The sequence below is a fragment of the Narcine bancroftii genome, chromosome 11 (genome assembly GCF_036971445.1).
Source record: "Narcine bancroftii isolate sNarBan1 chromosome 11, sNarBan1.hap1, whole genome shotgun sequence".
In the NCBI taxonomy this organism is placed as follows: Eukaryota; Metazoa; Chordata; class Chondrichthyes; order Torpediniformes; family Narcinidae; genus Narcine; species Narcine bancroftii.
Genome location: NC_091479.1, coordinates 59,155,370 through 59,179,868, shown reverse-complemented (window position 1 = coordinate 59,179,868; position 24,499 = coordinate 59,155,370). Strand labels below are relative to the sequence as shown.

Here is a 24,499-nt window from a genome sequence, read left to right as displayed (position 1 = left end):
CTGTCCCAGCGCCAGAGAAGGTCGCAGCCGTCCAGCGGTTCCCCAAGCCAACCATCCTCAAGGGCCTGCAGGAGTTCATGGGGATGGTGAATTTTTAATCATCGGTTCATCCCTGGCGCCGACCACACCATGCGACTGCTCTTCGCGGTGATCGCCACTAAGGAGAAAGTCCTGACCTGGTCGAAGGAGGCAGAGACCACTTTTGCCGCAACAAAGGAGGCCATCACCAACGCAACTCTGTTGGTGCACCCGCACCCGGAGGCACACATGGCACTCTAGGTGGCACTCTAGGGGGAAAACTCAAGCAGTGGCTCAATGGACAGTGGCGACCACTGGCCTTCTTTAGCAAACAGCTGCACCTGCCGGAGCTCAAATACAGCGCTTTCAAATGGGAGCTCCCGGCGCTGTACCTGGCCATCCAGATACTTTCTGGAGGGCAGGCCCTTCACAGTGTTCATGGACCACAATCCCCTCACACAGGCACTCATGATTGCCAAAGATCCATGGTCGGCTCGTCAGCAATGCCACCTTTCCTAAGTGTCAGAGTTCACCACTGACATCCGGCACAGGGCAGGCAAAAACAACGTGGCGGATGCACTTTCTCATCTGGTGATCAACGCTCTCGTTCCTGGCCTTGACTACACACAGTTGCCACAGGCCCAGAAGCTGGACACAGAGAAGCAGTGGTCAACACTATTGGCTGCTGTGGCCCTGGATCAAGCTGGGGAAGAAAACTTCATTACTGCGGCCGCCCAGCACCCCTGTAAGTACCGTAGGTCTCGGTGTGGGTTCGATCGTGCCAAAACTGCCTAGCCAAATCCCAGTATTGCGCGAGGTGCGGCAAGAAAGTCCACTTCACGAAGGTTTGCCTTTCAAAGCCAACCAGCAGCTCAGCGGCCCTATATGATCTTCCCCCTCCCTCATAGCCCCCACCACGTGCGATTGCTGGGTGGCGCCATTACCCCCGCAGCCACTTCCGGCCTTCCCAACCCCAGCGACCCAACTTCTGGCCTCGCCAGCAACAATCGCCACATAAGTGCCATACACACAGCCCAGTCCTCGCTCTCGCCAGCGCCGCCTGATGAAGACTACAACTTATGTCACTTCCAGTCTACGGAATGGAGTCACTATTACCAGCCATGATGATGTCATCCTCCCCTACAGCCAGCGGATAGACATACTGAGCGAAGCCGGAGAAGAAGGCCAGCCACGCCTCACCCTCCCACGCAGAGCCGCTATCTTGGACCAGAACGACCTGGACGTCGCCATCACCGAGGCCCCGCCAGGCTTCTAGCGGTGATGACGTGGTCAACAAGGGTGCTGACCAGGCCACCCTACTGATGCATCCCATGTCTTTGGATGCTGCAAATCGCCACACACCACACCCCATGACTATGGAGAGCACCACCAGTCGACATCCACCTCTCACGATGTCTGCAGTAGACTCCGACGACCACATCTTGCCTCCACCATCAGGAAATGATGACTCGGACGTCGAGATGGTCATAGCAGCCATCACCCTGACCATGAACATTCCTCCATTCCTCACGACCACGGGTGCTCCATAATGGACATTAAAATCAATGGACATGTAACAAAGTGCCTAATCAACAGTGGCAGCACTGAGAGTTTCATTCACCTGAGCGTGGCCCACTCACTAAAGCTAAAACTCCACTTCACCACCTTCTCTATCGTCTTCACCGCCAAGGACCAGACTATCAATGCCCTCGGGCGTTGCTCGGCTGATCTGACTATGGTGGGGGTGGGGAGGAGGGAAGACAGACATACACTGGGTTCAGACTCCTGGTTATGCCCAAATTCTGCGCCCAAGTCCTCCTGGGCTTAGACTTCCAATGCCACCTGCAGAGTGTCATTCTCGCCTTCAGGAGGCCCCTACCCCCACTCATACTCCACAGCCCGCCTTCCAACCAGCCCCGGCCAAACTGTGGCCTCTTCACGCTACGCATCATCCCTCTCTCCCTCTTCTCATGGTCGTAGATGAGTACTCCCACTTCCCTTTTGCCATCCCTTGCCCAGAAACCTCCACGGCCACCATCATCAGAATCAGGGCACTGACACAGATTTTCACCATGTTTGGCTACCCCACATTTATCCACAGCAACACGGGGTCTAGCTTCATGAGTGAGGAACTGCGCCAGTACCTGACATCAAGGGGCATCCCAACTAGTCACACGACTAGTTACAACCCGAGAGGTAATGGGCAAGAGGAACGTTAGAACGGGGTAATCTGGAAGGCAGTTCTTTTGGCTTTTAAGTCCAAAGGTTAGTCCATAGAGTACTGGCAGGATGCTCTTCCGGAGGCGCTCCATGCCATTCGGTCACTTCTGTGCACAGCTACCAACATGACCCCTCACGAACGCCTGTTTTCGTTCCCCAGGAGATAGGCATGGCTCACATCCCCAGGACCGGTACTCCTGCATAGACAACAACTATGCCTACATTAGGTTCAGCAGTGGCAGGGAGGATACTGTCTCAACCAGGGACCTGGCACCAGCAGGAGCACCCACTACAACACAGCATCTTCCAACCCAGGACCCCTCTGGCCTGACACACACCCCCGACCCCGAACAGTTATGGGGCTCTTAAGACCTCTTTGTGCTCCAAGGACTTGCTACAACCATGGGGGATGAACCCACCCCCCTGAACATCAGATGTGATGCACACGACGCGACCCCAGCCTCCCCAGCCACCTTTCCATGCTGCACCATGCCAGACGCTCCAGCTTCTGCCCCCAGCCCGCCCACACCCTCACCGAGCTGTGACCAGGAACCAGTCCTGCGACGGTCGCAGAAATTTCAACGGCCGACAGACCGTCTTAATCTGTAATTATTGTGTATTTGTTGGGGCTTTTACTGCAATTCTTTCTCCCCCCACCCAGGTCAATTGTAAAGAAGGGGGTGAATGTGGTGGTCAACCTCTGTACTTGCAGAAGAACATGGGGACAAATCAATATCTGGCCAGCTGTCAATCAGCTGATCTGAATGGACCAAGCCCCACCCGGTCAGGTGTCAATCACTCTCTTGGATATAAGCCTCAGCTGGCCCTTCAAAGTCACTCTCAGAGCTCACAGCAGCACAATCTCACAGCTGGCTCTGTGGAGTTTTACGTCAAATAAAGCCTGATGTACAGTCTTTTGGTTTTTGTGTGTTTGCTTCTGACTGACAACACACCACAGTCATTGATGACAGTCAGGCCATTAACAGATACACACAGCTGGACACGTACCCTCTTCATCGCTCAATATTTGGTGTTCTCCACCAGTGACCTAAAGACAGCATACCACCAGCTCCTCATCTGCCTGGAGGACCGCCAATATATTGGTTTTGAGGCGGATGGCTGCCTCTACCATTCCCTGAGTGTTCCCTTTGGTGTCACCAATGGGGTCTCAGTCTTCCAGAGGGAGATGGGCCGAATAGTAGACCAGTACCAGCTACAAGCCACATTCCCGTATCTGAAGAACGTCATCATTTGTGGCCATGACCTGCAGGACCATGACGCCAAACTCAAAAAATTCCTCCGGGTCGCCAAACTCCTTAACCTCACGTACAATAAGGATAAGTATGTATTTCACACCACCCGCCTGGCTATCCTTGGCTGCGTCATGGAGAACGGAGTCATTGGCTCCGACCCTGATCACATGCATCTGCTTTTGGAACTCCCCCTTCCTCAAAATCCTGAAAAGGTGTCTGAGCTTCGTCTCCTATGCCCAGTGGATCCCCAATTATGCAGTCAAGGCACCTCCCCCCCCGTTAAATCTGCCTCTTTTCTCCTGCCCCCAGATGAAGTGAATGGACCAAGTCCCACCCAGTTGGGTGTCAATCACCCTCTGGGATATAAGCCTCAGCTGGCCCTTCGAAGTCACTCAGAGCTCACAGCAGCACTACTCACAGCTGGTCCGTGCACCTTTCAGTCACATCAAGGCAGACATTGCCAAAGATACGATGCACGCCGTGAACGAATCCATCTCATTCCAGGTGGAAAGCGATGCGTCAGATTTCGATCTGGCTGCCTCACTTAACCAGGCGGGCAAACCCACCATCTTCTTTTCCTGCACCGTCCAGGGCCCTGAAATTCAACACACCTGTTGAGAAGGACGCCCAAGCCATTGTTGAGCAGAACAGCACTGGGGACACTACCTCACCGGCAAATGATTTACCTTTCAGTAACTTTAATATTCAACAACCAGCAACGAGGTAAAATCAAAAATGACAAAATATTGAGATGGACAATTGTATTTTCCACCTACAATGTTGTACCAGCCCGGGAAACTCAATGAGCCCCCAGATGCTCTATACCATGGAAAATGTGCCAGCACGTAAATCGACCGATTGCAAACTCTCTACAGCAATCTCTGCCACCCTGGGTCACCAGGTTCTTCCACTTTATCAAAGCCTGCAATCTTGTCTTACTCCATTGAGGAGACGAAGACTATGGTCAGAAACAACTAGGTCTGCACAGAGTGTAAACCGCACGTCTATTGACCAGACAAACCACAGCTGATAAAGGCCACCTGCCCCTTTGTGCACCTGAGCATTGATTTCATGGGCCCCCTCCCCTACTCTGACTGAAATGTGTACTTCTTCAACATCACATTTCCCGTTCTCCATCCCCTACTCAGACATGACCACTGCCACAGTCATCAAGGCCCTACACAACCTCTTCACCCTGTTTGCATACCTCTGCTATATCCCTAACGACCGGGGTTCCTCTTTTATGAGACGAGCTGCATTAGTACTTGCTAGCCAGAAGCATCACCATGAACAGAACTGCCAGTTTCAACCCCCAAGGGAACGGACAGGTAGAAAGGGAGAACGCTGCCGTCTGTAAGGCCATCCTCCTAGACCTGATGTCTGGAGGCCTTCCAGTCTTCTGCTGGCAAGATGTGCTCCCTGAAGAACTCCACTCCATAAGATCACTCCTATGTACTGCCACCAATGTCACTCCACGTGAAAGTTTACCTTCCCTAGGAAGATTGCAACAAGGACCATGCTGGTGACCTGGATGACCGAGGGTACCAATATTTGCCTCGTGTTCAGGTGTCTGACCCCCTGGTTGAAAGGGTCCATCTCCTCCACACCAACCCCCAATATGCCTATGTAATGTACCCTGATTGGCACAAGGGCACAGTTTTTGTTAGGGACCTGGCGCCCTCAGGGATTCAAGAGACCATTACCGATCACCCTACAGCCTCATCACCCATCTGTGGTGATACAACCACCAGCCTACTGCAAGGGGCGATCTCTGAAACTGCAGGAAAACCACGTAAGGGACTGACTCAACCTGGCTGGCTATCAATCAGCCAACCTGAATAAACCACCTAAGGGTTTAACTCCATCTGGCCGACCATCAATCAGCCGACCTGAATATAAACCTGAGCCAGCCCTTCCTGAGCCAGTAACACAGGGAGCCACCAAGGCATGAAGTGGTGTTCAGACTTTTACTGGAATAAAGCCTGTTGTACAGTCTTTTCTGAGTTTATGCTTGCTTGCTGCTACCTCAGCGCACCACACTATCATTACCCACGATGCACCAGCAGATGACATGCCAGACTCATCGCCAACTCATCCACCAAGCCAATGCTGACAACGCCATACAGGTGCCCCAGGCTTTCCAGGAGCCAATAGCTGCGCCACAGCCAGGAGTATGATGGTCGTAGTGGCAGACAAGACCACCTGAAAGACTTAATTTTTAATAACACCTAATTCATTTCATCCCACCGGACACTTTAAAAACAAGGGATGAATGTGGTAAACCACTGCATGTATATTTAACTGTCTGGACATACCCATTGGTCAACTGTACCTGTGGCTCCTCCCACTGTCCCCTGAATAAAGGTGACTATCCCACAGTCCCTCCCAGTTCAGGACAGTCGACCAGCATGGATGTGACTCCATTCTGTTACTAATAAAAGCCGATCAGTTTTACGTAACTTTCAGCCTTTTGGGATTACTGATGTTGCAGCACATCATAAATTACCTCCATCACCCTGGTAAATGTCAAGTTCAAGATTATTGTCACAAGTACTGAGGTGCAGTGAGAAAGTTTGTTTTGCAAACAGTCGAGCTTGTCGACACATACATATTACAGCAAGGAAAAGGCAGAGTAGAGAGTTACAGAGAGGTTAGTTAGTATAGAACGAGGGTACCAATATTTTCCTCGTGTTCAGGTGTCTGATAATAGCAGGGATGAAACTGTCCTTAAATCTGGTGGTGCATAATGTCACATTGGTGAATCTTCTTCCTGACCGGGGCAGATTGTGTAAGGAGATTGTAACCACGGTGAGTTTCCTAACATGTTCACTGTTGTTCCAAGACAGCAGGAAATGTGGATGCAGTCTATGAGGGGAGGGGTGGGGTGATGGGGAGGGATTGGGGAGATGAGTATGGGGTGGGGTGATGGGGAGGAGTGGGGTGATGGGAAAGGGTGGGGTGATAGGGAGGGTTTGGGATGGGGAGGGGAAGGGAGGGGAGGGGTGATGGAGGGAGGGAGGGAGTGGGGTGATGGAGGGAGGGGTGGGGTGATGGGGAGGAGTGTGGTAATGGGAAGGGGTGGGGTGATGGAGATTGGGGTGATGGGGAGGGTTTGGGGTGGGGGAAGGGGATATGCTCATGGTGGAGGAGGTGGGGTGATGGGGAGGGGTTGGGGTAATGGGGGTGGGGTGAGGTGATGGAGAGGAGGGGGTGGGGTGTTGGAGAGGGGGTGGGGTGATGGTGTGGGGTGGGGTGATGGAGAGGGAGGGGTGTGATGAAGGGGAGGAGGTGGTATGATGGGGAGGGGGTGGGGTAATGGGGGTGGGGTGAGGTGATAGAGAGGAGGGGGTGGGGTGATGGAGAGGGGGAGAGGTGATGGTGTGGGGTGATGGTGTGGGGTGGGATGATGGTGTGGGGTGGGGTGATGGTGTGGGGTGGGGTGATGGTGTGGGGTGGGATGATGGTGTGGGGTGGGGTGATGGTGTGGGGTGGGGTGATGGTGAGGGATGGGGTTGGGGGTGAGGTGATGGAGAGGGAGGGGTGTGATGAAGGGGAGGAGGTGGGGTGATGGGGAGGGGTGTGGTAATGGGGGTGGGGTGAGGTGATGGAGAGGAGGGGGTGGGGTGATGGAGGAGAGACGTATGATTTTATTAAGTGCCGAGCTGGTAAATGAACTGCAGCCTGGTGTCAGGAGCATCATTCTCCAGGTTGGTCTGGAGGAGTGGAGGGTCAAGGCTATAACATCATCAATGGAATGGTTCCATCCATAGATGAAATGAAATGGGTCCTGTGTCTCTGAGAGATGTACTTTGACATGTTCCATCACTGGATGCTCGAAACAGTGGAGGTCTGCGCCACTGTGCAGTAGTCATTGAGCCCTGTTATGGTCACACTCTTTGGATGATGGTATCTACTTTGTGGATTGGTGCAATGGTGTGTTGAATATCTCTTTAAGACCTCTATCAGTTGGACTGCACAGGGCTTCAATACCCAACTGGGTATGTGGTCTGGTCCCACTGCCTTGTGTGGGTTCATTCTGGATAGGATTCTCCTCACCTTGGCCACAGCTATGCAGGGAGCTTGTTCTTCATGGGGAGATGGTACTTTCTTAGGTGTCAGCCTGCTTGTCACGTCAAAATATGCATAGAAGATGCTCAGTCTGCTTGGAAGTGTCATTGTCGATGACTTGTAAGATTGTCTTGTGATCTGTTGTTGCTTTGATAATGTCCTTGTGTCGCATAGCTGACTATGGATCCTCTGGGCTTACCCATGCTTTGCCTTCCTGATTGCAAAGGAGAGTTCAACCCTGGCTGATCTTGGTGCCAAATTGTCGCCTGTCTTGAAGGCTGCATCATGAGCTTTGAGAGGTGCATGAATCCAACCATGGTTTCTGGTTATCCCTAGTTGTGCAACATTTGATCTCTATGACATCCTCGATGAAATTGCTAATGTAGTCTGTCACTGAGCTCATGTACTTGTCAACGTTTATGTGGCCGCTGTAGGTGACAACCTCCCTGAAAAAGCTCCAGTCCATGGTCTCAAAGCAGTTATGAAGTGGGTCTTGCTCGAAAATGTTTGTTTGTGGTCTAAGAACATGTGCGTCAAAATTCATATCCCAGCAGTCACAATTTAACGTGATCCTAAAACTAAGGTCAACACATTGCCAACATATTTGCTCAGTTTAATTATCAGTTGATCGCATCTTTAAAAGATTTCAATTGTTACCTAGGTCTTGTGATCTCTCTCCGAGGAGAATTTGCCTGCATCCAAGCAACCTGTAAATCTACCAGAGATAATGGATTTTACAAATCTTGGTCTCCTGCCAAGAGAGAGCCTGAACACTGGATTAAACACTCATAAGACATTATCAAGGTCAGTTTGCCACTCAGACACAAACCACATTATTTTTAAACCCAGGTTCACATTGAGAATGGAATTAAACCAGAAAGTCTGCAGTCGATGTGATTGTACTGCATGACCTGCTGAGTCTTTTCAGCACTTTTGTGTATTCACATGAAGAATATCATTGATAAGTATTTTTACAACATGCACGATGCTACAGAGTGCATGTAACCAAACAAGAGTGGGGTATGGATAATCTCAGTGAGTCAGGTGGTGAGCTGTCAAGTTGCAAAAACTGAGCTCCTTGGTTCAGACACAGAAACAGATCTCCGCTAAAAGCATCAAGATCAACTGATGCCTCAGTCACAAGGCCATTCCAAACCCTGAATTAATTGTCCCTTCTGAATGCTCACACAGGTGGTTGTGAGAGGCATGTGTGACTAAACCTGCCAATATTAATTCTCGCAAAGCAGTGGCCAAGGAACCCTCAACATTCGAGACACCGAGTAAACAGCTGCAGAAAGGCAATTAAACACACACAGCTTCTTCTTCTGAAATTGAAACAGTGAAGCGCTCTCACCTACCGAAAGCTGCACATGGATGGGACACTTTCCATGAAGAATTATGATTTACCGGTTCGTGCTGGTAAATGAGATGGGGTTTATTGTGTTCATCTTCGTACTGGCCACCATCTGCTTTCATGAGAGGTTCCAAAAAATATTGTCCGTCACCCGTTTGAAAAGTGCCCATCTGTATTGGTAATAAGAGTAAGTATTTAACACCAAACAGAGAACATCGAACAAAAACATAAATCAAGGGCAATTTAAAATGAACAAATTTAAATGAAGACACTTTGCAGATCTGATGATTACAATGAGTTTATTGTCAAACACATTATAGACTGTACATGTGCACCAAAATTCTAACACCACAACTGAACAAGTACTTTGTAAAGGATACCCAGCCATGATCGTAGACTTCATTGAATTAAAAACAGACAATAAATACAAAAAAAGTAGGTCATATATATTCACAGTGACAGCAATAGTTCAGGCAGTCCTTCTGGGGTGTCAGATCAGTCCCGGATTAATGTAACAAGGAGAGGAACAAGAACTGTCAGACAGTTAGAATGGAAGTCAGTGTCGGTTAGTATAATAGCAAACTGCCATGTAACAAAGTTTGACCTATTCCTGGCATTGCAAAGGCTGGGCCTGGCCTTGTTAACATGGAGCAGTCCATATAATCAGATTGCATCATACTGCATGCCCCTTGTTGACCAAGAAACAATATTCTGACCACAGGTCATTCACACAGTGGTCTGCACAAAATTCCTTTAAGGACCTATGTGGAAATGTCAATGGCCAATGAAGGGTTTCGAGCCAGAATGCCACTCTATATTTCACTCCACAAAGGCTGATCTTCTGCTAACCTCCTCCAGGGACTTGTCCTGTTGCTGGTTTATTCCAAAGTTTGGGCACATGGTCCAAAATATTTGGCAGATAGCTTCATCACCGAAAGTCTCAAAAGAGCCTGACAGACCCATGTAAAGCCTATCTTCCTGTTTCACTGCAAAAAGGATTTGGAAAGGGATGTCAAGGTTTCACCCACAGAGCTGTGGAGGAAGAAGGGCAGTGTATTCCAGGGTTCAGACAATATACCACTGCTGCAAGATAAATGATGTGACAGAGAACTCACATGCCTGCTTGAAAGCACATTCTTTGGGCAAAGGAGACTCTATAGGGAAAGGAAACTCGGAAGGGACAGGAAACTCAATAGGGAAAGGAGACACTATAGAATAAGAAGACTCTATAGGGACAGGAGACTGTATAGGAAAAGAAGACTCTATAGGAAAGGAGACTCTATAGGGAAAGGAGACTATAAGGAAAGGAGACTATAAGGAAAGGAGACTGTATAGGGAAAGGAGACTGTATAGGGGCTATAGGAAAGGAGACTATAGGGAAAGGAGACTGTATTGGAAAAGAAGACTATAGGGAAGGAGACTGTATAAGGAAAGGAGACTGGAAAGGGAAAGGAGACTGTATAGGGTCTATAGAAAAGGAGACTCTATAGGGAAAGGAGACAGTATAAGGAAAGGAGACTATAGGAAAAGGAGACTATAGGGAAAGAAGACTATAGGGAAAGAAGACTATAGGAAATGAGACTATAGGGAAAGGAGACTGTATAAGGAAAGGAGACTGTATAGGAAAAGGAGACTATAGGGAAAGAAGACTATAGGAAAGGAGACTATAGGGAAAGGAGACTGTATAAGGAAAGGAGACTATAGGAAAAGGAGACTATAGGGAAAAAAGACTATAGGAAATGAGACTATAGGGAAAGGAGACTCTATAAGGAAAGGAGACTATAGGGAAAGAAGACTATAGGAAAGGAGACTATAGGGAAAGGAGACTGTATAAGGAGACTGTATAGGGAAAGGAGACAGTATAGGGTCTATAGCACACATGTCAAACTCTGGCCCATGGGCCAAATTTGGCCCGCGATATAATTATATTTGGCCCGCAAGATCATATCAAAAATGTATTAGAGGTGGCCCGCTGGCCGCCGCGCCAGTATAGCGCATGCACAGTAACCGCTGTGTCCCAGGGTGAGAGAGAGAGAGAGAAAAGTCCTGGTCCTTGAAAAGTAGTGGTGGGTGGTTTTATAAACACGCTGTCGTGTCCCCCCGCCCACCCCCCCACCGCAGCGCGGCCTGGCCGGTGTCAGGGGAAGCCAAGGCCGCTTCCCAGCGCCCGGAACCCCAGTTGCACAGCGTTTCTTGGAGCTGCAGATGGAGTCGGGATGCTGGAGGGAAGATTGGGGCTCCCCGCCGGGTGATGGGGGCGCCGGCCACCGGCCGCCTGTGCCTTCCCACCGGACCAGCGGCAGGTGCCCGGAGTACACGTGGAGAGCGAGGCTGGTCGGGCAGGTAGGGTGGACCCCCCCGCCAATCTCGGGAGTGGCGTGGGCTGGATCGGGATTAGCCGCACTCACCTGCTCCTCCACTGCTGACCGGGATCCCAGCACAGTCCTGAGCGCGGAGACTGCCCTGGAAAGGTCCTGGGTCACCGGCACGGAAAGAAGAGCAGGGTCCGTAGAACATTACAGATCAGAAACAGGCCCTTCGGCCCTTTGACTCTACCTCGTGAAAACCCAACACTGGAGAAATTCAGCGGGTTTAACCGTATCCTTTATCCAGCAGAGAGGTACCTGACAATATTTGGCCCTTGATCCCCCTCATCAATGTATGAGCGAAAGTCTGTGGTTCTCGTAAAAACACCAGAAGGGAGAAACTCAGCAGGTCAAAGGGGGTCTGGGAGAAACTCAGCAGGTCAAAGGGGGATCCGGGAGAAACTCAGCAGGTCAAAGGGGGGTCCGAGAGAAACTCAGCAGGTCAAGGGGGAGCGGTCCGGGAGAAACTCAGAAAGTCAAGGGGAGGGGGTCCGGGAGAAACTCAGCAGGTCAAGGGGGGTCCGGGAGAAACTCAGCAGGTCAAGGGAGGTCCGGGAGAAACTCAACAAGTCAAGGGAGGTCCGGGAGAAATTCAGCAGGTCAAGGGGAGTCCGGCAGAAACTCAGCAGGTCAAGGGGGGTCCGGGAGAAACTCAGCAGGTCAAGGGGGGTCCGGCAGAAACTCAGGGGGGGCCTGACCTCGCCAGGATCATTGCCCACTCCCCCTCCCTGTCGCAGGCCGACCCGCCACTCACGGTGACGGGGCCGCTGATCCGCCAAGATGCCGCCCTGCAGCGAGAGCCGATGCCCCTGCACTGTCGTTGTCCAACCCGATCGCCCGCAAACCCCGCCCTCCCGCACACAGGCCTGTACATGTATTATGAACTTTAATCTCAGGATAAAACGATCTTCCAATAGTTTCATGTCACAGTGATAAATATATTCCTGGTTAAAAATGGTCCTGCACCTGGATACAAGCTCATTAGGCATAAAACTTGAAAAGTGTGTCAATCAAAGGATATCTGTACCAATGGAAAAAGGGCATGGCAAATAACCCTGCTAGAGTTCATGCCCACAATCAGTCACCCATTTGATTGTTTCAGGAATCATGTTATTCTCCCACATTCTCAATAGCCCTCAGATTTTACTATTCGACAGCACACTAGCAACATTTGACAAATCCTCTATAGAGAAATATTATTTATTGAATATTTTATTTCTCATTTGTTAATGCTTCTGGAAAGAGTTTATCCAAAACTATTATTAAACATTTATTTTAATAAGAAAAAGTTTAACATTACATATGTTGAAAGAAGAGAAAACATGCAGATGTTGTTGAAAATTTTCAATAAATATTTAGTTCGGCCCTCGACTTAGTCCAAGTTTTTAATTTTGGCCCTCCGTGAATTTGAGTTTGACACCCCTGGTCTATAGGAAAGGAGACTATAGGGAAAGGAGACAGTATAAGGAAAGGAGACTATAGGGAAAGAAGACTATAGGAAAGGAGACTCTATAGGGAAAGATGACCTGACAGGGAAACACAAAAGTCGGCAGATGCTGTAATCAATGAAAAAACATAATTAGCAGGTGAAACAGCGTATTGTAAATAGTAAAGATTAAGATAGGTAACCTGAGTTCCTCATCAAGGAAAGAAAGAGGCTGCATAAAGGATGGAGGGGTTGGATGTGGGTCTAGATGAGGACATGACCATAGAGCTTGAGGGCAGCAGGGATTATAGATGGGGAGCAGTGAAGGAGATTCTCACTGAACTCCCACTAGAGAAAGGAGAAGAACTTCTTCAGGTTAACATCCCTTGAAGAGATTTTGCAGTTTTTTCAGCTGAATGGAGTGAAACACTAAGTTCTGCAGATGCTGTGATTTTAGTAAAAACACAATTACAGAAAAACTCAGCAGGGCACACTATTGTAGTAAAGCACAATGCTGAAGAAATTGTAGAGAACTCCTTTGAGTTCCTCCTTTCTTCTCACTCACCACACCCCACCACTCCCAGTCTTTGGTCCCTCTCCCCTCTCCCCAACACTTCTCTGACCTCCCCTGCCAGCCTCTCTGCCCTCTGAAATCCCATACTTGCCACCTCCACCCTTTGGCTTCCCTGGCGCCCCAGTTACTACCATCCTGGTCCCCCCAGCACCCAATCTCCCTCCATCCCATATCCACCTAGTGCCTATGGACCTATGCCTCTCCCCCTGCCCCCACCATTTTATTCAAGTGCCTAGCTACATATTGATCACACCTTGATGAATGGCTTAGGCCCACACCGTTGGTTACGTTACGTATCCTTATCTTTACTACATAAATAACCTTGTGTGACTGCTGGGCTTCTCCAGGTTTGTGTTTTTACCCAACAGAGAAAGGCTAATCTATAAGGAAGGGTCGTACTAACGGGAAAGGATACCAGAGGGGAAGGTCCAAAGAACACTATGAAGTGGAACCTGTTAAAAAATCCCACGCTGCCTCTAAGGAGTTTGTACGTACTCCCCATGTCTGAGTGGGTTTTTCCCCCAGAGGCTCTAGTTTCCTCCCACCATTTGAAATGTGCCGGGGGATATAGGTTAATTGAGTGTAATTGAACAGAACTGGCACATGGGCCAGAATGTCCTGTTACTGTGCTGTATGCCTAAATTTAAAAACATTAAAAAATCTGCTGAACAAATGGAACATGATGAACGTGCATGGTGACACAATAAAGTCCAATCTTTGCTAATTATGCACACTGACAAGGAAGAAAGCAATGTCAAAGTTGTCTCCTAATCAAGTGCATACCTTGACACAACATTAAGGACCTTGCATTTCACAACTCTGAACAGCCCCACTGGACCAGCAGAAAAAGCTTCTCATTGACTAAGGTCCTGAAACTATCTTTACAAAAGGAAAATCTTGTGGAAGAGACAGGCTCTTCTGCCCAATTTGTCCATACGGATCAAATGTTCACCCACACGTCTCAATCGCCTGCGTTCAGCCCATAAGTGGAGTGGTTGATAGTTGCAACTCACTTCCTGAGGAGATGTGGAATCAGAAACAGTCTCTAAAACTGGGGAAGCATCCTAATCTGGACAAATGGGGTTAGGGTAGGTGGATAAAAGGTCCAGGAGAGATACAGTGGGCTGAACAGCCTGGATTTGTGCTGCTCATCATTGACAAGAAAGGACACATTCAGAGTGTCCTTGAAAATCATCTTTTATTTCTGAAGGAACACCCAAGATCATCTTATCTCTAAAAATTACAGCAACAAATGCATAAAAAAACATGGAAATGAAGTAAAAGTAAACTTTTGCCCAATTCCAACTCAGAATCAGAATCAGAACTTATTGTCTTGAAATTCTTTGCTTTATGACAGCATCACAGTGCAAACATTTATAGAAAGGTTGGACAGGTATATGGATGAGAAGAAGATGGAGGGTTATGGGCATTGTGCAGGGAGGTGGGACTAGAAAGGGGTGTTTGGTTCGGTGCGGAATAGAAGGGCCTAATGGCCTGTTTCCGTGCTGTAATTGTTATGTTATGTTATGTTACAAAAATAAATTTGGTGGAGACAAAAGTCAAAGTAAGGCAGTGTCTGTGGTTCATTGATAATTCAGGGATCTGATGGCAGTGGGGATGAAGCTGTCCTTGTGCTGCTGAGTGCTCGTCTCCTGTACCTTTTCCCTGATGGTAGCAGAGTGAAGAGGGGATGGCTGGTGGGGTGTCTTTGAGGATAGAGGCTGCTTTTTTAAGACACTACCTCATGTAGATGTCCTCGATGGAGTGAACTCTGGTGCCCATGATGTCGCAAGCCGAGTTAACAACTCTGGAGTTTTTCCCGCCCTGATCTTTGGCACCTCTGTACTAGACAATGACACAACCTGCCAGAATGGTCTCCGCGATATACCTGTAGAAGTTTTCAAGAGTCTTCAGAGACATAGTGAATCTCCTCAAACTCCTCACAAAGTCCAGGCGCTGGTGAGCCTTCTTCATGATTCCATCGACATGGAGGCTCCAGGACAAATCCTCTTCCCTCTCCTGACTGTTACCCAGCTACCTTCCCCCTGCCTCCTAGGTGTGATTTTGTCCCTGTAACTTCTGTCTATCACCCCCACAGCCTTCCAAATTATCTGTAGTTTATCCAACCCCAGGTCCAGTTCCCTGACATGGTTTTTCAGGAGCTGTAGTTGGGTGCACTCCTCACAGATGAAGTCATCAGGGATAGTGTGGACTTCCCACTGTGTTCACCTATCTATTCCTCTCATAATTTTGCATATCCTCTCATCCCCTATACTCCTAAGAATAAAACCCTAGCCTACTCAACCTCTCCCGATAGCTCAGACCCCCGACTCCTGGCAACATTCTCATCAGTCTTCTCTGCACCTTTCCAGCCTGACAACATCCTTCCTGCAGCATAGTGACAAAACTGAACAGAACACTCCAAATGAGGCTTCGCCAACATCTCATACAACTGTAATATGACCTCCCAACTTCTACACTCACTGAATGACTATAATACACATCACGTTAGTTCATCTATGGTTTACTCTAAGCTGATTATTCCATGAAATGAGATAATTATAGGAAGTGTACATGGAACATAATATACACTATAAAAAAATGGATGTTTATGACCTGCAAAAATCAGCTGATGGCAGTTCTTAGGAATGGAGCCCGTATGGAATCTGGACACTGCTTATATGTTAGATGTTGGAAAATGTAAATGTGTCCTTCACTGATTATACATGTATGCCTCAATGTGATATCTGTACAAGATAGACAGCAGTAAGCACCGCACTATCAGAATGCCAATGACCTGGGTTTGAATCCCTGATATTTATAAGGAGTTTTCCCGTTTTCTCATGACCGTGTGGGTTTCCTCCAGGTCCTCCAATTACCTCCCACCTTCCAAAAACAGACTGGGTTAGTTAGTTAATTGATAACATGGGTGTGTTTTGGTGGCACAAGACCCTGGGCCAGAAGGGCATGCTACATTTAAAACAAAACTTCAATGTTCCACAAGAAACAAACCCACACACCAGGAAGGAATCACTTTTCTGTGAGACGTGAAGGATTTTCATCACAATGCCAATCAGAATGGAAGGTTTGTAAAGGAAGGGAATAGATGTTGGAGCTTTCTTGGATCTTTTTTCTCCCCAGCACATTGACATGGGGGGCACAGTTGGTGTAGCGGTCAGCACAAATCCTTTACCACTCCAGCGATCGGGACTGGACCCGGGTTTGAATCCTGCGCTGTCTGTAAGGAGTTTGTACGTCCTCCGTGTGTCTGCATAGGTTTTCCCTGGGGGATCTAGTTTCATCCCACTATTTGAAGCGTATCAGGGGTGTAGATTAATTGGGTGTAAATTTGGCAGCACGAGCTCATGGGCCAAAATGGCCTGTTACTGTGCTGTATGTCTAACTTTTAATAAAAGATTGAAGCTGATACTTCCTGAATATATTATCAGATATGCTGAGCCTGAACATTGTGCCCTTTCAGCTGACAAGAACGTACCCTGTGCCTTATTTGGAAGCAACGTTCAAGTTCATTATCACCTGACTGTACAGAAACAATCAGATGAAGCAACATTTCACCAGACAAATTACACGTGATGTGCTAAAGCTATATTACATAAATATATGTCAATATTTTGGAATAATTTACCCAGTTACATGATCTTGTTCAGCAATCTCATAGCCTGTGGGAAGAAGCTATTTCACATCCTGGCCGCCCGGATTTTGGTGTTCCTGTATTTTCTTCCTTATGGTGGTGGGTCTAAGATAGTGCTCACTGGATGGAAAGGGTTTCTTTGAGCCATATTTAAGCAAAGTTCTCAGGAAATGTAGTCAGTAGAGGAAAGGGAGGCCACATTAATCTTCTTGGCGGTTTTGAAGATCCTCTATATTGACTTCTGGTCCAATGTTTTGCAACAACTAAACCACACAAAAGTGCAGCAAGACAGGACAATCTCAACTGAAGAGTTACTGACTGAGTTTTTAATCTACATCTGGAAAAAATACTGCATTTACAACCTCCCTCCCCCACCATCATTTTGAGAGCACAGGTGATCATCCTGATCATGGTCACACAACAGACCCTTCAGCCCAACTTGTCCATGCTGACCTAGTTGATATTCCAAGCTTGACCTATTTGCCTGCATTTGGTCCATATTTTTCTAAACTATTCTTATTCATTAAATTGCCCAATCACTATAAAGTCACCCCCTCAACTAGCTATACTCAATAAAATAAAGACTCAGCCTCTCCCTGTCATTCAACCACTCCAGTCCCAGAGACATTCTGGTGAATCCCTTCTGGACCCCTTCCAATTTATTGATGTCGTTCCTACCGCTGGGTGGCCAGAACATAGTATTCCAAATATCATCTCACCAATGCAGTATCACAAGGTCCCAACTTTTGTACTCAATACCATGTCCAATGAAGGCCAATGGGCCAAATGCCTTCTTCACAATCTCCTCCACGTGAGTCTCCTCCTTCAGGGAAGGAAAAATCTGTACCACTCAGTCTCGCTGTTCACGAACGTACTCCAGGGCCCGAGCATTCACAGAACTACCACAGTGCAACACCTCACATGTCAGAGTTAAAATCCATTTACCGTTCCTTGCCAATTGATCCTGTTGTAATCTTGGATATCTTTCCTCACAGTCCATGACACCACTAATTTCGAGATCAAGAACAATGCCACCTAAATGCAAGTGTTTTCTTTCTGATTCAATGTTCAAACATAAATCTGCTCAACTACTGGCATCATTAGTAAGATCAAAGGGCACATCACCAACTTACATCACCAATATGATGGTGATGTCAGTGCTGATTGTTGGCTTCAGGAAGAGAAAACCAGAGCTATACAATCCTGTGATCATTAGGAGATCAGAGGTGGAGGGGGGTGAGCAAATTTAAGTTTTTGAGAGGATCTCTCCTGGACCCAACACACCAATGGCATTGTGAAGAAAGCATGTCAGTGCCTCTACTTCCTCAGGAGTTTGGGAAGGTTTCGTATGACATCAGAAACCCTGGCAAATTTCTACAGATGTGTGGTGTGTTGACTGGCTGCATCACGGTCTGGTATGGGGATACCAATACCCCTGAGCATAAAGTCCTGCAAAAGGTAGTAGACACAGCCCAGGACATCACAGGCAAAATCCTGCCCACTATCAAGAACATCTACAGGGAACGCTGCTGTCAGAGAGCAGCAGCAACCATCAAAGACCCATATCACCCAGCACACGCTCTGTTCTCACTGCTACCATCAGGAAAGAGGTTGAGGTGCCACAAGACTCACCCCACCAGGTTCAGGAACAGCTGCTCCCCCTCCACCATCAGACTAATCAACAATAAACTCAATCAGGGACTCATTTAAGGACTCTTGTGCACTTTATTGATTTTTTTTCTTTATTGCACAGTCAGTTTGCTTACATTTCTTTTTTTGCTTATATGTGTACATGTTCTTGAGCACAGCTTATTCCACTACCAGTAAGTCGTGATTCTGCCTGGGCTGCAGGGAAAAGAATCTCAGGGTTGTATGTGATGACATGATGTACTCAGACAATAAATCTGAACTTTTGAACCAATTTTCAAGGGAGGTTTGAGCAGGAAGCGCCTATTAAACTTTGCCACAAATAATTGATCTACACAATGTTATAACATTCTATTATAAATCACACCATCCTTTAGAGAGCTAAACAAGTAAATCTGCAGATCCTGGGGTCTAGAGTGGTACACAAAAAGTGCTGATAAGAGCATGAGAGATATTCCCAATGTAGCTGGGAAACTACAGGCCACTATGTGGTGCCGACCCATGTAAACCTACTCCACAACAATCTAACTCTTCCCTGGCTCACACCCATAACCCTAGATTTTTCTTACATCTATGTGCCTGTCTGGTGCAGTATGAGACAACAACTTATGAACTTAATGGCTCCTCGCTCAATTTAATCACAATAACTTGGAAGAACCACATGTCCCTTAATGATCCTCTCCTGTCCATATCTGAGGATGACATGCGGGCTGCCTTCAGGACAGTGAATCCAAGGAAAGCATCTGGTCCAGGCAGTGTATCCAGCCAAGAATTAAAATTCTGCGCTGACTATTCGTATACATGGATATCTTCAACGTCTCATTCCAGCAGGGTGTGGCACCCACCAGTTACAAACAGGCTGATTAGTGTGGTAATCTGGCTAAATAAATATCAACCCATAGTACTCACATCCACAATGATTAAATATTTTGAAAGGTTGGTGATGAAGAATATCAGCTTCTGTCTGAGCGGTGACATGGATCCATTCAAGTTCACCTATCATAGTAACAGATGCCATCTCATTGGCTCTACACAAAGACCAGGAACAACTGGACAGCAGAGATGCATAGATCAGGATGCTCTTTATCGACTACAGTTCAGCATTTAACCACCTCAAAACTGATCAGCAAACTCCAAGACTTGGGACTCAACACCCCACTGTGTAATAGGATCCTGCATTTCCTCACCTCCTGACCACAATCAGTGAAGATGGGTAAGAACTTCTCCTCCATGATCTCCATCAGTACGGAAGCTGCATTCTTAGCTCCCTGCTCCACTCACTTTACACCTATGATGGTGCGCCTCAGCACAACACAACATGATTTACATATTTGCTGTGGGTACTGGGTTGTATAAAAAGGGGGGGATGAGTTAGCATACAGGAGGGAGATTGAAAATGTGGCTGAATGGTGCACCAACAACGACCTCACACTCAATCTCACCAAAAACAAGGGGATGATTATTGAATTCAGGAAAGAAGAACCTGAGATGTACAATCCAGTGAATCAGAGATGGAGAGGGGGAGCAAATGTACGTTCTTGGAGTTACTCCCTTGAAAATCACTCCAGATCAAACACTCAAATGTCATCGTGAAGAATGCATGTCAGCACCTTTACTTCCTGAGGATTTTGCAGAGGTTTGGTGTCATACCAGAAACCCTGGCAAATTTCTACAGATGTGAAATGGAATGTGTGCTGACTGACTGAGCAGAAAATCCTAGTGGACAGAGCCTAGGATATCACAGGCAAAACCCTCCCCATAATCAAGAATATCTACAGGGAGCAGCAATCATCAAGGATCCACACCACCCAGCACACACTCTGTTCTCGCTGCTACCATCAGGAAAGAGGTCTCGGTGCCACAAGATGCGCACCACCAGATTCAGGAAGAGCTGCTCCCTCTCCACCATCAGACTCCTCAATGACAAACAATCAGGGACTCATTTAAGGACTTGTGCAATGTATTGATTTGTTTTCTCTCTGTAATCCACAGTTTGTTGACATTCCTTTATTTGTTCACACATACACAAATGTTCTTGAGTACAGTTTTTTGCACCATCAATAAGTGCTAATTCTCCAGCGCTCACAGGCAAAAAAGAATCTCAGGGTTGTATGTGATGTCATGTATGTACTCTGACAATAAATCTGAATCTGAAATCTGAACTTACAGCTCTTCACTCAGAGAGTGGTGGATAGGAGAAAGAGAAAGACAAAAAGTCTCTTCAGACACACCAAGTGACTGTTGATTGACTTCCAACAGACTCACAGACTCCAGTTTAAACTATTGGCAACCAACCTGAGCTACAGGTCCAAACATCTGATATGAGCAGGAAACTTTCATCACCTGATGCCCTTCAGGAGCTCTTCAAACCCTCAGCACCCTCTCGAATACCTGGTTTCCTTGAGCCAGTCTGCAGTTGTCCCTTCCTTGTGTGCATCCTTCAAACACAAGTCACCCGCAGGCTGCAACCTGTATGAGTCCTTCAGCCAATGAACCCCGTCACTGGTCCACAGCCATGTTCACCTTCCAGTAGGGTCACATCCCAAGCTTCTCCTTCTCAATAGTGGGGGAGGGGGATGTTCTCTCCATTTATGATGCCCCGTGTTGGTGTGCACCACCCCAGAGTCTGCAAATCCTTGCAGTACGTTGCCCAGCATCGGCAAGACCAACTTGGCCTCAGACCTCCGTGCTTGCAGTATATTTTAAAAACACACAACCAGCATCTTAGACAGGCTGCTTCAAGTCTTTGTGGGCCCTTCAGCATTAGGACAGGGCAGTAGGACCGTGCGGAACAATAATGTGATTCTCCTGGGTCCGCACCCAGGGCCAGAGCTGCCCATACAGCAGATCCAGCAGTGACACCATTTTTGCAACTGTGTATATTTATTTATGCTTTTATATTTATCATTTATTTTTCTCTATCATGGCAAAATTGGTAATTTAACTGACGTAATATTTTTATATATGTGTGGCCACAGCAAGGAAGAATTTTTGTGGCATATTTGTGTGTGTGAGACAAACTCTAATATCTTTTAGCCCCATCAGTGACACACTGCTGACCCCTTCAATGACCAATCACTGACCACATCAATAACCAACCACTGACCCATGAAATGACCTATCACTGTTCCCATCAATGACCCATCACTAACCTCCTCAATGAACCACTACTGACCCCCTCAATGACCTATCACTGCCCCCAAAATGACCCATCACTGAACATCTCAATGACACATCATTATCCCCCTCAATAAGCCAATTCTATCCCCCTCAATGACCAATCAGACCATGACAATGACCCATCTGAGACACCCACAATAACATATTACTGTCCTCCTCTGACCCACTCAATGACGATTCACTGACCCACCACTGCTCCCCTCAATGACCCAACATTGACACCTCAATGACACATTATCGTCGCCCTCAATAATCCACCACTAAACCCCTCAATGACTCAACACTGATCCCCTCAATGACCCATCATTGACTCCTCAATGACCCACCACAGACCCTCTAAATAATCCATTACTGACCCCCTCATTGACCCAACACTGACCCACTCAATTACACATCACTAATGCCATTAATAGCCCATCACTGTACCACTCAATGACCCACCACTGACCCTCTCAATGACCTATCATTGTACCCCTCAATGTCTCAACACTGACTCCTTCATGATCCATCACTGTGCCCCTCAATGATCAATAACTGACCCGCTAAATGACGCATTACTGTCCCAATCAATGACCCATCACTGTCCCAATCAAGGACCCATCACTGTCCCAATCAAGGACCCATCACTGTCCCAATCAAGGACCCATCACTGTCCCAATCAAGGACCCATCACTCAATGTCCCATCAATGTCCCCCTCAATAACACATTGCTGTATGCCTCAATAACACACCATTGACCCCATTAATGATCCATCACTGATCTCCACAATGACCCAACACTGTCTCCCTCAATGAGCCATCAATGACCCCCACAATGACCCATCACAGACCCCCTCAATGACCCATCACGGACCCCCTCAATGACCCATTATGGACCCCCTCAATGGCCCACCACTGACCCCCTCAATGGCCCACCATGACCCCCTCAATGGCCCACCATGACCCCCTCAATGGCCCACCACTGACCCCCTCAATGGCCCACCACTAACCCCCTCAATGGCCCACCACTGACCCCCTCAATGGCCCACCACTGACCCCCTCAATGGCCCATCACTGTCCCACTCAATGACCCACCACTCTCCACCTCAATGACCCATCACTCTCCACCTCAATGGCCCATCACTCTCCACCTCAATGACCCATCACTCTCCACCTCAATGACCCATCACTCTCCACCTCAATGACAAATTTCTGTCCTTCAATGACGCATCATTGTCCCCTTCAGTGATCCACCACTGACTCCCACAATGACCCACCACTGTCCCGGTTAATGCTGATGCGCACAATAACCCACATTGACCCCTTGAATGACCCAACACTCATCCCCACAATGACCCAATACTGACCCCCTCAATGACCCACTACTGACCCCGTTAATGACCCAAAACTGATGCTTTCAATAACCCACCACTAACCTACTAAATGAATTAACAGTGTCCCCCTCAATGATGTATCACTGACTCACCTCAATGACCTATCTGTGACACGCACAATATCCTACCTCTGACCCACTCAATAACCCACCACTGTCTTCCTCAATGACCTATAACTCTCTCCCTCAACCAATCATTGACAACGTCAATGACCCATCTGTGACATCCACAATAACATAATTCTGTCCTCCTCAAAGATCCACAACTGATCCCCTCAATGACACACCTGTGACATCCAGAATGACACATTACTGTCCCCCTCATTGTTCCACCACTGACCTCCACAATCACCCATCATTGACCCACTCAATGGTTCAATACTAACCCCCTCAGTCACCCATCACTGTCTCCCCCAATGACCCACGACTGAACCCCTCAATGACCCACCACTAACCCCTCAATGATACATTACTGTCCTCTCAAGGATCCACCACTGAACCCCTCAATGACTCATCACTAACCCCCAAATGACAAATTACAGTCCTCTCAAGGATCCATTACTGACCCCATAATGAGCCAACATTGATCCCCTCAAGGACCCATCACTGAATCCCTCAAGACCCATCACTGAACCCCTCAATGTCCCATCACTGAACCACACAATGACCCATCACTGTCCCATTAAATGGCCCATCACTGTCCCATTAAATGACCCATCACTGTCCCACTAAATGACCCATCACACTCACCCTTAATGACACATTGCTGTCCCCTTAATAACACATCATTGATCCCAGTAATGACCCATGACTGTCCCCCTCAATTACACATTACTGTCACCCTCAAGGACCCATCACTGACACCCTCAATGACAAAATACTGTCCCCTCAATGACCAATCAATTCCCCTTCAATGACCCACCACTGTCCTGGTTAATAAAACAACATTGATGTGCCCAATAACCCACCATGGACCCCCTCAATGATCCAACACATATCCCGTCGATGACCCACTACTGCCCTGTTAATGACGCAAAACTGATGCGCTCAATAACCTCCTAAATGAAGTAACACTCTCCCCCTCAATGACTCATCTTTGACACCCCTCAATAACCCATCAGTGACACCCACAACATCCCAACTCCGAAACCCTTAATGACCCCACCACTGACCCACTCAACAACCAAACCATCTTCCTCAATGTCCTAAAATGACTCATCACAGACACCCACAATGACCCAACAATGTCCCGCTCAAAGACTCATCACTGTCCCCCAAAAAGAACAATCACTGTCCCCATCAATGAACCATCACTGTCCCCCAAAAAGAACTATCACTGTCCCACTGTCCCCCAAAAAGAACCATCACT

General features: G+C 47.7%; 1 protein-coding gene across 5 annotated transcripts in view; it reads right to left on the bottom strand.

Annotated features, from left to right (window-relative positions):
* The window catches only part of LOC138745789 (A disintegrin and metalloproteinase with thrombospondin motifs 20-like), a 381,593-nt gene that overhangs the window by 325,756 nt on the left and 31,338 nt on the right, over positions 1 to 24,499 (bottom strand). For 3 of the 5 annotated variants that reach the window (XM_069903086.1, XM_069903087.1, XM_069903089.1), the window contains exon 3: positions 8,918 to 9,083. In XM_069903086.1, coding sequence (XP_069759187.1) covers positions 8,918 to 9,083 — 166 coding nt within the window. Of the gene's footprint in view, positions 1 to 8,917; positions 9,084 to 16,925; positions 17,195 to 17,876; positions 18,029 to 24,499 lie in introns of those variants that run through there. The other 2 variants (XM_069903091.1, XM_069903090.1) reach the window with 2 other exon arrangements.